This window comes from Aotus nancymaae, unplaced genomic scaffold (genome assembly GCF_030222135.1).
Source record: "Aotus nancymaae isolate 86718 unplaced genomic scaffold, 86718_ANA_hifiasm-v0.15.2.pri h1tg000081l, whole genome shotgun sequence".
Taxonomy (NCBI): domain Eukaryota; kingdom Metazoa; phylum Chordata; class Mammalia; order Primates; family Aotidae; genus Aotus; species Aotus nancymaae.
The window spans coordinates 646149-659606 of NW_026988496.1; the positions used below are offsets into that span (position 1 = coordinate 646149).

General features: G+C 47.4%; 1 protein-coding gene across 1 annotated transcript in view; it reads left to right on the forward strand.

The window, feature by feature from the left end:
- ERCC6L (ERCC excision repair 6 like, spindle assembly checkpoint helicase) overlaps nucleotides 1-13458 on the forward strand; it is a 52607-nt gene that overhangs the window by 9092 nt on the left and 30057 nt on the right. The window contains exon 2 of the mRNA XM_012435613.2: nucleotides 4370-4522. Coding sequence (XP_012291036.2) covers nucleotides 4455-4522 — 68 coding nt within the window. The 5' untranslated portion in view covers nucleotides 4370-4454. The remainder of the gene's footprint in view (nucleotides 1-4369; nucleotides 4523-13458) is intronic.

The window sequence follows — 13458 nt, forward strand, 5'->3', positions numbered from 1 at the left end:
CTCTGCCTGAAATGCCCTTCCCTTTTCTTTTTGTTTGGTTAGCTCTTCCCTATCCTTCAGCTACTAGCTCAAATCCTACTTCCTCAGAGAAACCTTTCCCAGCCCTCCAGATTGAGTCAGATACCTCATTTCATGCTCTCATAATTGCCTGCAGTTTTCCCTCTGAGCCCTCCTCACGTTTGTAATTTCCCAAGGGTTTGTATGATTATTGTTTCAAGTCCGTCTCCCCCATGGAACTTTAAGCTCTTTGATAGCAAGAACCTGTTTTGCTCACCACTCTACCCCCAGCACCCAAATCCTTGCCTGCCCATCTTGTAAAGGCTCAACACATATTTACTAAATAAATGAATAAGTAAATGGATGAATGCATCCTTTTCTTCAACTGTTTACTGCTTTCTATATCTAACTAGCATCGTGTTTAAGAGCAAAAAGTAGAAAGCCAGACTGCCTGGGTTTGGAATCCTGCTTCACCACTCACAAGCTGTGTAAACTTGTATGTTATTCAATCTTTCTGTGCCTCAGTTTCCTCATCTGTAAAGGAGGATGATAGTAGACATGGGGTTTCACCATGTTGGCCAGGCTGGCCTCAAACTCCTGACCTCAGGTGATTCACCCACCTCGGCCTCCCAAAGTGCTGGGATTACAGGCATGAGCCACCGTGCCTGGCCTAGGGAGAGCTTTTTAAACCCTATTCCCTTGAGAGAAGCTGGGGGAGCAGGAGCCCTTGATTTGGGGTAGATGCATAATGAGGAACAGATGAGAGTTAATCTATGTAAAGCGTTTTGAATAGGGCCTGTCCCATAAGAGGGATATAGTGGTAACTATTATTTTGATTCTCTTTCATTCTCTACATTTACCCACTCAAAATTCTCCCAATCCCTCTCTTATTTTCAGGCTGTGCGTGTGGGTAACCATTTACAAAGGAGGACTAGGAGCCTGGGCTGGGGAGTTTCCTGGATCATCAGAGCCCTGGGTTGAGAGCTGGGACTCCAGAAGGCACCAAGAAGGGCCCAAAGGAAGCAGAGACTACAGGATTGAAGGAGAGGGGAGGAGCAGCCAGAGCTGGGGAGTTTAAAGAAGGAGGATCCCTACAACTGTGTGAAAATGGGGCTTAGAAAATCCAATAGTCAAAGGGCAGGCAAGCTGAGGGTTGGTCCTTCCTTCCCAGTGATCAGGGCCTTTGGGCATCACTGCCAGCTGGGAAGCAGAAGGGAGGTAGCCTGGTTCCTGAAGGAGCTCTCTTTAACTCTTCTTCACAGCCCACAGTGGGGCGGCTGCCTACAACCCATCACCAAGGGCCTGCTTTGCTTCTTGGGTTCTCAACAATTCCCAGGATATGAGTGATGGTCGTGGACTCTGAGCCAAAGCACAACTAGACACGGCATTCCCCAGACTCAAGATGCAGATGTTTGTGCTCTCACCTCTCTCTTCCTTTCTGCAGAATTCTCCAGTATATTTTCTCCCCTATTCTGCTCTTCTCATCCTATGCATCCTTTGGGTACCCAGGGCGTCTGGACACTCAATTCATCCTTAGCTCCTTTGTGCTGTTATAATAAAATGCCACAGACTCAAACTTATAATTTATCAACAATAGAAATATATTTATTATGGTTCTGGAGGCTGAAGAGTCCAAGATGAAGGTGCCAGCAGGATTGGTGTCTGGTGAGGGCTGTTCTCTGCTTCCAAGATGGCACCTTGTTGCTGCATCCTCGGGAGGGGAAGGAATACTGTGTCCTTACATGGTAGAAACGCAGAAGAGCCAAAAGGGCCTAAACTAGCTCCCTCCAGCCCTTTCATAAGGCACTAATTCATTCATGAAGTAGGATCCCTCATGACACAATTACTTCCCAAAAGGCCCCGCCTCTCAGTGCCACCACAGTGGGGATTAAGTTTCAACACATGGCCAGACACGGTGGCTCATGCCTGTAATCCTAGCACTTTGGGAGGCCGAGGTGGGTGGGTCACAAGTTCAGTTCAAGACCAGCCTGGCCAATATGGTGAAACCCCGTCTCTACTAAATATCCAAAAATTAGCTGGCATGGTGGCACGTGCCTGTAATCCCAGCTACTCGGGAGGCTGAGGCAGGAGAATTGCTTGAACCAGAACACAGGAGGCAGAGGTTGTAGTGAGCCGAGATCACACTACTGCATTCCAGTCTGGGCTACAGAGTGAGACTCCATCTCAAAAAAAAAAAAAAGAAGTTTCAACACATGAATTTTGAAGGACATTCAGACCATAGCACAGCCCAATCCAGGCTGGCCTCTAGGAAAAGATGTGATTCAAACACATGCAGAGTAAACAAGCTCCTTCACAACCTGGCCTTCGACTACCTCATCAACCTCATTTCCCACCACTGCCCTCTTCTTTCTAGTGTAACACAGCGAAACAGCACAGATTTGGGTCCATATGGCCCTAGTATTGAATTCTGGCTCTGCTGCTTCCAAGCTCAGGAAGCTTAGGTGAAGTCACTTTATCTCTCTGAGGCTGTTTCCACGTCTGAAAAATGGGGATAATAGTATACTAAAAGGCCTCTTAACAAAGGGCATGGCTTCAAGTCATACAAACCAGGAAAATAGCCTATGTTCTCCAAGATCCCTTTTAACTCGTAATGGTCTATGAATGTTATAAAAAGCTTAAAATTCTCTGGATGTATGATGTATGACTGGGTCAGTAGGTGAGTTTTCAAATACTGAATGCTAAATTAGTGTCTTGAGGAATCATGTCGGTGTTTTTAACAATATATGAACAAGGACAATTTTTCTTGGCCCATAATTTCCTATTTAGTGTCACCCAAGCAAGCCACTTAAACTCAATCACATATCCTTAAGCTCTAGGCTCTGCCTTTTTTTTTTTTTTTAAAGGCTCTGCCTTTGAAAATGACTGTTTCTTAGTTGGTGCTTCTGAAGAAATGGTGACCACAGCACAACTTCTTTCTTTCTTTTTTTTTTTTTCTTTTGAGACGGAGTCTCACTCTGTTGCCCAGGCTGGAGTGCAGTGGCACGATCTCGGCTCACTGCCACCTCCGCCTCCCAGGTTCAGGCGATTCTCTTGCCTCAGCCTCCCGAGTAGCTGGGATTACAGGCGCACGCCACCATGCCCGGCTAATTTTTGTATTTTTAGTAGAGATGAGGTTTCACCATTTGGCCAGGCTGGTCTCGAACTCCTGACCTTGTGATCTGCCTGCGTTGGCCTCCCAAAGTGCTAGGATTACAGGCGTGAGCCCCCACGCCCAGCCTTTGTTTTTCATCTTCCTCTTATTACACCAAGTATGTAAACCCAACTACTTATTTCTTAAATAAGAACTTTAATTTTTCTTTTGAGTTGGAGTCTCGCTCTGTCGCCCAGGCTGGAGTGCAAGTGGCACGATCTTGGCTCACTGCAGCCTCCCCTCCCAGGTTCGAGATTCTTGAAGACCATACTCTCTCTCTCTTAAAAATAAATACAGCATAACGCCCTGTGGAAAAGAAAAAAAATATTAAAAATTAAAAAAAATAGAGACCTCACTATGTTGCCCAGGCTGGTCTCGAACTCCTGAATGCAAGTGATATTCCCCCAACTTCCCCGCCACCTCGGCCCCACAAAGGGCTAGGATTACAGGTGTGAGGCACTGCGCCCAGCCTTTTTTTTTTTTTCTTTTGAGACTGGGTCTCCCTTTGCCACCCAGGCTGGAGTGCAGTGGTGCAATTGCGGCTCACTGCAACCTCCAACTCCCAGGTCCAAGCGATTCTCATGCCTCAGCCCCCTGAGTAGCTGGGACTGCAGGCGCCTGCCACCACGCCCGGCTAATTTTTGTGTTTTTAGTAGAGTCAGGGTTTCACTATGTTGGCCAGGCTGGTCTCGAACTCCTGACCTCAAGTGATCTGTCCGCCCCAGCCTCCCAAAGTGCTGGGATTATAGGCGTGAACCATCGCGCCCGGTCGCTTCTTCAATGTGAGTTTAAATCATAGAGACTATGCCTCCCTGGGTGTTTGAATTCAAAGCATGCTCCGTGCCAGGTACTGGCGATCAAGGAAGGGAGGATATCTGTGGATGCGAGGCGGGGTTGGTTGGGGGACACAGGCGGCGGAGATCTCCAGGTGTCGCCACAATGACTGAGATCATATCGGGAAGTCTCCTCCACGCACAGTGATGGAACACGCACGCGCGAACGAATTGGCCGCAGCACGGTTTGAACTGGGTTGAAACGCGAGGCGCCACAGAGTGACGCAACACACTCAGTGTGTCGCAGGCAGAGATGGCCTCCTACCTCCCGGCGCGCGTAGGCGCAGGCGCCTACTCTCATGGGCGGGGTTCAGGCGGTGGCGTCGCAGCGTGCGGTAGGGGATTGGCCGGCCGCGAGGCCGACGGTTGGCTGCGTCCCTTTCCACAGGCGCAGAGAGCATGCGCGGGGCGGGAGTGAGCGAAATTCAAGCTCCAAGCTCCCGCCGAGGTAACTGGAGCCCGATTCGAGGGTCATGGAGGCGTCCGGAAGGTTTCCGGAAGCTGAGGCCTTGAGCCCCGAGCAGGCTGCTCATTACCTGAGGTATGTCTAGGCTGCTGGGCGGGTTTAGCTAACCGACCTGGCCTAGGGCGGAGGTGCGGTGGCCCCCGTATCCTTCTGGGGACTCAAACTGCTGAGGCGGAGCCTTGTGAGACGCGTGCTCACACTCTTCTCGCAGTAGGGTGTGGGAGTAAGCTCTGGATGTTTGACCAGATTTCTAAAACTTGGGGAGACCCCGATGCCTCTTCTTTTGGGCAAATGACCCTCTGATAAGAGCTCCTTAAGAGCCAAAGCTTTAATCAAGCCCTTCTTGATTCTTTTCAGCTTATCAATGCCGAAATCTAGGGGATACAGAGATGAGTAAAACAAGGTCCCTGCGCCCCAGATTGCTTGTAATTTAGTAGTGGAAACAGATTTGTGAAGCGATAATTACTATATTTTGTAAGTGCTGTAAGCGGTATAATGTATGTGCAGGGCACAGTGTTGGCATAAATGAGGGGATGGCCAACTACAAGAGTGGTCAGCTAAGGGATGAAGTGGCAAGAGGAGACATTTGAGCTGTGATTTGAAAAATGAGTAAACATTCAGCAGTTGGCTAAGGGTGGGAGGCATGGTAATGTTGGGATGAGCATTTAAATTTTTTCTTAAATTGTCTTAAAGTACACATAACATAAAATTATCTTTTTGTGCAGGAGATGGGTTTTACGAAAAATAAAATATATCACTTTAACCATTTTTAAATGTATAGTTAGTACTGTTAACTACATTCATATTGTTGTGCAACTGTCCATCACCTCCAGAACTTTTTTTCATGTGGCAAAACTGAAACTACTCCCATTAAACAACTCCCCATTTTCCCCTCCCCTCAGCCCCTAGCAACTGATATTCTGTCTCTATGAGTTTTACTACTTTAATTTTTTTTGAGACAGGATCTTGCTCTGTCCCCCAGACTGGAATGCAATGGCCTCATTATAGTTCACTGCAGCCTTGAATTCCTGGGCTCAAGCAGTCCTCCCGCCCCAGCCTCCCTAGTAGCTGGGACTACAGGTGGGTGCCACCATGCCCAGCTAATTTATTTTTTATTTTATTATTATTTTATATATATTTTTAGAGACAGGGTCTGGCTTTGTCACCCAGGCTGGAGTGCAGTGGCGTGATCTCTAACTCGGCTTATTGCAACCTCCATCCCCCTGGGCTCAAGTGATCCTCCCACCTCAACTTCCCGAGTAGCTGGGACCACAGGCGGACACCACCACACCTGGCTATTTTTTTGTACTTTTAGTAGAGATGGGGTCTCGCCATGCTGCCCAGGCTTGTGTCGAACTCCTGAGTTCTAGCAGTCCTCCTGCCTCGGCCTCCCAAAGCGTTGGGATTACAGACATGAGCCACCATGCCAGGTCTTTCATTTAGATTTTTCCAATTGTTTGCCATTCTACTTTTGTTGTAATAGGCAGCCTTTGTGCACTTTTTAACTGAGTATACACTTTGGAAGTGGGATTGCTGGTCTTAGGGAATGTGTACTTAAAATTGCTATTCAAGAAAACCATGCCAGAATTTAATAAAATCAATAGTGTGAATAAGAATTTATTTATATTTTCTCAGGCTGGTGTGTGATGAACTATGTGAGTCAATTCAAAAGTTAAGATATGTAGTTTTACTTTTGAAACTAGGACTTCTAGTATTTTCTTCTACAAATACACTTACACGAGTGGGCAAAGATGTGTGTGCATGTGGATATAGTAAGTCCTCACTGAACATTGTCCATAGGTTCTTGGAAACTGTGACTTTAAGTGAAATGACATAGTAAAACTGGTATTTTTCTCATCAGTGTTGCAGCAAAATGATATTGAATGAACCAGTGTTATTCAAGGGCCTGCTGTGCATCATTTTGCTTAAAGTTGCAGTTGCCAAGAACCTACTGACCATGTTAACTGAGGACTTACTGTACATATAAACATATACTACAGGTGTGTGCCACCAAGCTTGGCTAATTTTTAAAAGGTTTTTATAGAGATGGAGGAGTCTCACTAGGTTGCCCAGGCTGGTCTTGAACTCCTGCACTCAAGTGATCCTCCCACCTCTGGCTCCCAAAGCACTGGGATTACAAGTGTGGGCTACCACACCCAGCAGAATCATACTTGCTATTACATTTCCATTATTAACCACCATTCAAGCATTCTACTCTCCAACCTCTACCTTACTCCTTCTAGTACACCTATTCCAACAACCGTTTGATGTCATTGGGACCTGTAGTTCATTGATTGCATCTTTCACTGTTGCGCACCCCTCAGGTTCTCACTTCTCTCCTTATAGAGTTTGAAGTTCAGAGTCAATAATTGTGGAGGCTTCCTCGTATACAACTTTAACTTATTTTTTTTCTCTTTCACACTTCATTATACTGGTTTGGCAAGACCGTAGCCTTCGTATGATAAGCAGAGTAATGGCCTCCTGAGGATTTCCACATACTTTCTGAACCCTGTGAATATGCTACCCTCATGGTAGAGGGGAATTAAGGTCACTAACTAGCTGACCCTAAAATAGGGAAATTGGAATATCTGGGTGCGCCCAGTGTAATCACAGGGTGCTTAAAAGTGGAAGAGGGGCTGGGTGTGGTGGCTCACGCCTGTAATGCCAGCACTTTGGGAGGCCAAGGCAGGCAGATCACGAGGTCAGGAGTTCGAGACCAGCCTGGCCAACATGGTGAAACCCCATCTCTACAAAAATACAAAAATAAGCTGGGCGTGGTAGCGCACACCTGTAATTGCAGCTACTCGGGAGGCTGAGGCAGGAGAATTGCTTGAACCCAGGAGGTGGAGGTTGCAGTGAGCCAAGATTGCACCATTGCACTCTAGCCTGGGCTACAAGAGTGAAATTTGGTCTCCAAAAAAGCAAAAATTGGAAGAGGGAGGCAGAAGAGGAGGTCATAGTGATGCAGTGTGAGAAGGACTCAACCTGTCTTACCTGGCTCGGTAGATGGAGGAAGGGGCTGTGAGCCAAGAAATGTGTGTGGCCTCTAGAAGCTGGAGAAGTCAAGAAGCAGATTTCTCCCTTTAGAGGCTCCAGAGGGAACACAGCCCTGCTGCAACCTTAGTTTTAGCCCAGCGAGACCTGTGTCAGACTTCTAACCTATATAACCTGATAAAAGGTAATACATTTGTGTTATTTTAACATTTGTGATGATTTGTAACGGCAGCAATAGGAAACTAATACACTTTGCTAAATCCAACTCTGGCCTGTGCAGATGAACATGGTTGAAGAAACAATCATGCTGACTGGTCTCACCTGAATGAAATCCATCAATATTAATGTCAAGCAGACCCTTCATGCTACCTGGCAATCATATTTCATTTACCTAATATAATCACTCATCCATTCTACTAGATGCCTGTTTCATACCTTCTTGCTTTTCAGACCCTCAACACCTCTCATCTCTCTTGCTTCCAATTTCGCTGGGTTGACAGAAACAGTCAGAAGACAGTTTCCAGAAGCTGCTTCTCCCATATCAATTCACTTCCCAGCATGATTCCCCCTGTGTTCTTTGCTTTCTATCCTGTTAGTATGGATGATTTCTCCATGCTTCTAGTTAAGGCACAACCCCTCCATTTGTGCAAAAGATCTTATCCCATGTCACTCACTGGTATAAGGACTTCAACCGACCAATTCTTTCATTGTTACAAAAAATCCTCTCTTGATCGTATTTTCCTTTCCAGTTATTGCTCCATTTCTTTTCTTTCCTTTACAGCAAAATTCCAAGTGTCAGTATTATTGTCTACACTTGTCATTTGCTATTTTTTGCCTCCTAACTTCTGTTGAACTCGCCCCAATCAGGTTTTCACCCCATCACTTTACTCAAACTGCTTTTACCAAAGTCGCCAATAACATTCATATAACTAAGTCCAGTAGTCAATTCTCAATCTTCATCTACCTCGACCAGTAATACTTGATGAAGTTGATCACTTCTCCATGAGACACATGATTCATTGGTCTTCCAAGTAGCCTGTGCTCTCCGGATTTTCTTCCTACCTCACTGGCTGCTGCTTCAGATTCTGTTGATATATTCCTCCTCATGTCTTCTAAGATGATTTAAATCCCCAGATGTGACATATCACCCTGAAATGCTTAAGTATACCTTAAAAAGAACATATTCTTTTGTTGTTTTTTTTTTGAGATGGAGTCTTGCTCAGTCACCCAGGCTGGAGAGCAGTGGCGCAATCTCAGTTCACCGCAACCTCCGTCTCCTGGTATTGCAGAAAATTTTACCTGACAAGAAACCCAAGCAGCACTCAGGGGAATGGAGGAACACACTTTATTACGCCGGCGGGCCCAGAAGGGTTCACACCCGAAAGTCTGGACCCCAGCTAAGAAAAGTACACAGTTTTTATAGGTGAAGGGGCAGGGGAAGTAACTCAGAACTTTAGACAGTGCAGCAGGTTTTAGACGACATGGCAGTTTTCCTTAAGGTTTGTAGCTAGCAAGCAATAAGCTGAGGTACAGAAGCAGAAAGAGGCAGTTATTAGCAGAAAAACAGGGACAGTTCTAAAATAGGGAAGTTGCTATATACTAACAAAATTCTGGGCAAAACTTCCACTTCATCCCCTGCTTTGATGCTCTCATGGGTATTAGGGAGCATCACCTTTACACCCTGGTGCCTGTATTTAGCGGCTTGTACCTAGGGAGGGCCAGCAACTGAGCATTTGTTTTTCTAATTACCATGGCTTCAATGAAGCACCAAAGTATGTTAATTAGGCAAGGGCTGAAGGCAAGGGCCAAGAAGATTATTAATAGCAAAACGGGAAGTGACATTTTACATCAGACGTGGACAAGGAATGTCCCTCAATGGACGACAGTGATGACAGTAGAACAACAAATGCTGTCAGAATAGTTCTGAGTATTAAGACTTCAGTCCACATTTGCTGATTCAGTGGAGGGTCCTCAAGCTTTGGCCATGCGTTAACTAGTCAGCTTCCGGTTGTGTGACTAGAGCAGGGCTTGATGAGTTCTCAGGATTCAGCTCACAGGAGCATGATTTTCATAGGGTGCCGCAGGTCTGGATGTGCAGTCCACCGGTCCAGCGATGAGTTTGGGTGGGCCCTCTTGGCTCTGGAATAGTGTACCCACAGAACGACTTCTGCAACTTTGAGAGCAGTTGGGGTGACAAGGATTATAGTATGGGGCCCTGTCCAGACAGGTTGGAGGGGTTTCTTTTTCCAATCTTTCACCCAGACCTGGTCCCCAGGTTGGAAGGGATGTACTGGATTGGCTAGGGAGATAGGTACTCTTTCTATTACAAACTGACTGACCTGGGACAGCACCTTTCCCAGTGCTTGCAGCTGGGATGTCATGCTTCTTTTCCCTAGCTGTCTGATGTCTCCCCTCACTTTGTTAACGGGGGAGGGGGGGCCTCCCGAATAGGATTTCACAGGGTGAGTAACCGATAGGTCCTGGTGTACACCATGACTGCCACAGGGCTAAGGGAAGCACATCTACCCAGGAAACCTGGGTTTCCTGACAGAGCTCTGCTAGTGTAACCTTCAGGGTTCGATTCATGCACTCCACTTTCCCTGAACTTTGTGGCCTGCAGCCTGTATAGAGTTTTCACTTAATCTTGAGCACTCTGGTGAAGGCTTGGATGATCTCTGCCACAAATGCTGGCCCATTGTCACTGTGTATTGTGAGTGGAATCCCATATCAGGGAACAATTTCACGAAGTAGGACTTTCACTGCTTCTCGAGCTCTTTCCATCTCAGTTGGGAGTGCCTCAGCCCAGCTTGAGTATGTACGTACAAGGACCAGTAAGTATTTGTATCCTTTACTGGGCTTGACTTCAGTGAAGTCCACCTCTGTGTCCTCAAAGGGGTAGCCGCCCACCCATTGCAACCCTGGGGCAGGTTTCAGCCGCTGTGGGGTGTTGTTTTTAGCACAGGTAAGGCACTGATTGCTTACTGCAGCACAGAGTTTGGGGAGGGTTGCAATATAGTAATACCTGTTGAGTAAGGTTTCCAGAGCAGTTTTACCTAGGTGGGTGAGACCATGGCACTGAGCAATGACGGTATGAGCCAAGTTCTTAGGCACCACTGGTCTGTTGTCAGGGAGTAGCCACCATCCCGCAGCACTCTGCTTTTCCCCCTCCTTCTGTGTCTACAGGTTTTCTTCTTTAGAGTACTCTGGCTTTCCCACATCCTCTGGTAGCCAAGGGGTGACTGTGAACAAGTGGGCGGGGGCCTGCACAGGCCCTTTCTTCAGTGCAGCTGCCTTAGCCTCTTGGTCAGCCAGCCGGTTTCCTGTAGAGATAAGATCAGTTCCTCTTTGGTGGCCCTTGTAATGTATGACAGCTACCTCTCTGGGCTTCCAAACTGCTTCTAGCAGTCTGGGAATTTCTTCCTTATTTTTGATTTCTTTCTTTTTTTTTTTATTTCTTTTCCTCCTGCTGTCAGCAGCCCTCTTTCCTTGTATATTGCCCCATGTATGTGGACAGTTGCAAAGGCATACTTGGAGTCAGTGTAAATATTGACGGTTTTACCTTCCGCGCAGCAAAGGGCCTGAATGAGGGCATGCAACTCTGCCCGTTGTGCTGACCAGCCTCTGGGCAAGGGGGCTGCCTCGACCACTTCAGCGGCGGTGGTGACTGCATTCCCTGCATACCTCTCCCCATTTTGGACATAGCTGCTCCCATCAGTGAACAGGTTTAAATCTGCCTTTGGGAGGGGACAGTCCTTGAGGTCTGGCTGACTAGCAAAGACTTCATCTACCACCTCCTCACAGTTGTGGTCTGGGGCTCCCTCCTCCGTGGGTAGAAATGTGGCCGGGTTGAGGCCACACACGGTCTCAATGGTAGTCCGTGGGTTTTCACAGAGCAGCCCTTGGTAGTGGGTTAAACGGGCATTTGAGAGCCACTGGTGCCCCTGGCTTCTCTCCTCTCTCTCTCTGTCTCTCTCCTCTCTCTCTCTTCTCTCTCCTCTCTCTCTTCTCTGTTTCTGTCTCTCTCTCCTCTGTCTCTTCTCTCTCTCTCTCCTCCCTGCTTCTGTCTCTCTCCTCTCTATTCTTCTCTCTCTCTCTCTCTCTCTCTCTCCCCCCCTCTCCTCTCTGCCAAGGCCCAGTAGTCTGGGTGAGGACCCCAAGTGTTGTTTTGTTTCTCTCCTGAATGAACAGATTGAATTCTCGGGTGACATCTGGAAGTCTTAGTGCTGGGCACTTTGGAGCAGTGCCTTGATTTCCCAGAAAGCCATGTCTTGGCTATCACCCCACTCAAGGGGTCTATCTTCCGGCCCAGTTAGGGCCCCACAGAGGGGCCTTGCTATGTCCAAGAAGCCAGGAATCCATATGCAACAGAAGCCTGCTGCCCTGAGAAACTCCCGGAGCTTCACGTGGTGTTGGGAGTGGGCATGGAGCAAATCACCCTTTTTCTCTCTGGTCCCAGGGACCGGTGTCTTTTGGTGATGATGAGCCCCAGGTACCTCACCTGTTGTCTGCAGATTTGGGCCTTAGCCATCCCTGGGGGGTTTGTCTCTGCCCAGACTGTAGGGAAGGTGTCCAGGAGTTCTGGCGGGTTCTCCTCTGACCTCTCGGCAGTGTGCAGTTTCCATTCTTCCTCACATGGAAGTGTGACTGCCAGAACCAGGCCCCCCTTTGGCTCACCCAAAGTCAGACTGGCTGGTCCCCCGGGGTTCAAAGGTGATTTGTGCCCCCAGTTTGCTTAACAAGTCTCTTCCCAGAAGGGGGACAGGACATTCCAGTAGGTGGAGGAACTTATGGCATACCTGGTGCCCCCTTAATTGGCATATCCGATCTTGGCAGAACAGCCGGGGCTCTACCTGGTTGCCTGTTGCCCCCACAACAGTTGCCTTCCGGTTGCTAAGTGAGGCAACTGGAGTGGTGACCACCGAGTACTCCACTCCGGTGTCTACCATAAAAGTCACTGGGTGGCCCCCAGCCTTCATCCTGACCATGGGCTCTCGGGGCAAAACTTCCACTCCACTGGGATCAAGTGATTCTCTGCCTCAGCCTTTTGAGTAGCTGGGATTACAGGCGCCTGCCACCACGCCCAGCTAATTTTTGTATTTTTAGTACAGATGGGGTTTCACCATGTTGGCCAGGCTGGTCTCGAACTTCTGGCCTCAGGTGATCCGCCTGCCTCGGCCTCCCAACGTGCTGGAATTACAGATGTGAGCCACTGCACCCAGTCAAAAAAAAAAAAAAAAAACATATTCTTATAAAACCACCATGCTATATCACACCTAACAAAATAAATGAATTCGTTGATACCATCTAATACGTAGTTCATACTTGAAGTTGTAGAACAACAAGGTCTACAACTTCATTTGGGTATTATGTTTCTTGAACTTCTAATCTAGGACAGTTCTCCCTTCACTTTTATTTCAATGACAATGATTTGAATTAGCCTGATGGCTTCCTTGTAGTGTCATTAGTTTGTTCTGTCTCCTGTAATTTAAACTAAATGCTTGATACGATTAAGCTTCAATTTTTTTTTTTTTTTGAGACAGAGTCTCACTCTGTCACCCCAGGTGGAGTGCAGTGGCGAGATGTCTGCTCACTGCAACCTCCGCCTCCTGGGTTCATGCGATTCTTGCGCCTCAGCCTCCTGAGTAGCCGGGATTACAGGCGCCCACCACCACACCCGGCTAATTTTTGTATTTTTAGTAGAGATGGGGTTTCACCATGTTGGTCAGGCTGGTTTCGAACTCCTAACCTCATGATCCACCCGCCTTGGCCACCCAAAGTGCTGTGATTACAGGCATGAACCACTGTGTCCGGCCTAAGCTTCAATATTTTTGGCATGAATACTTTATAGGGAAGGCTGTGTACTTCATATTGCGTCATATCAGGAAACATATAATGTCTGGCTTTCCTACTTTTAGTAATGCTAAGGTTGATCAGTGGGTTCAGTGATTACAGTCTGATCCCTCCTTTGCAAAGTTGCATTTTCCCCTTATGATGAAGAAGTAATACGTTCAGGATGT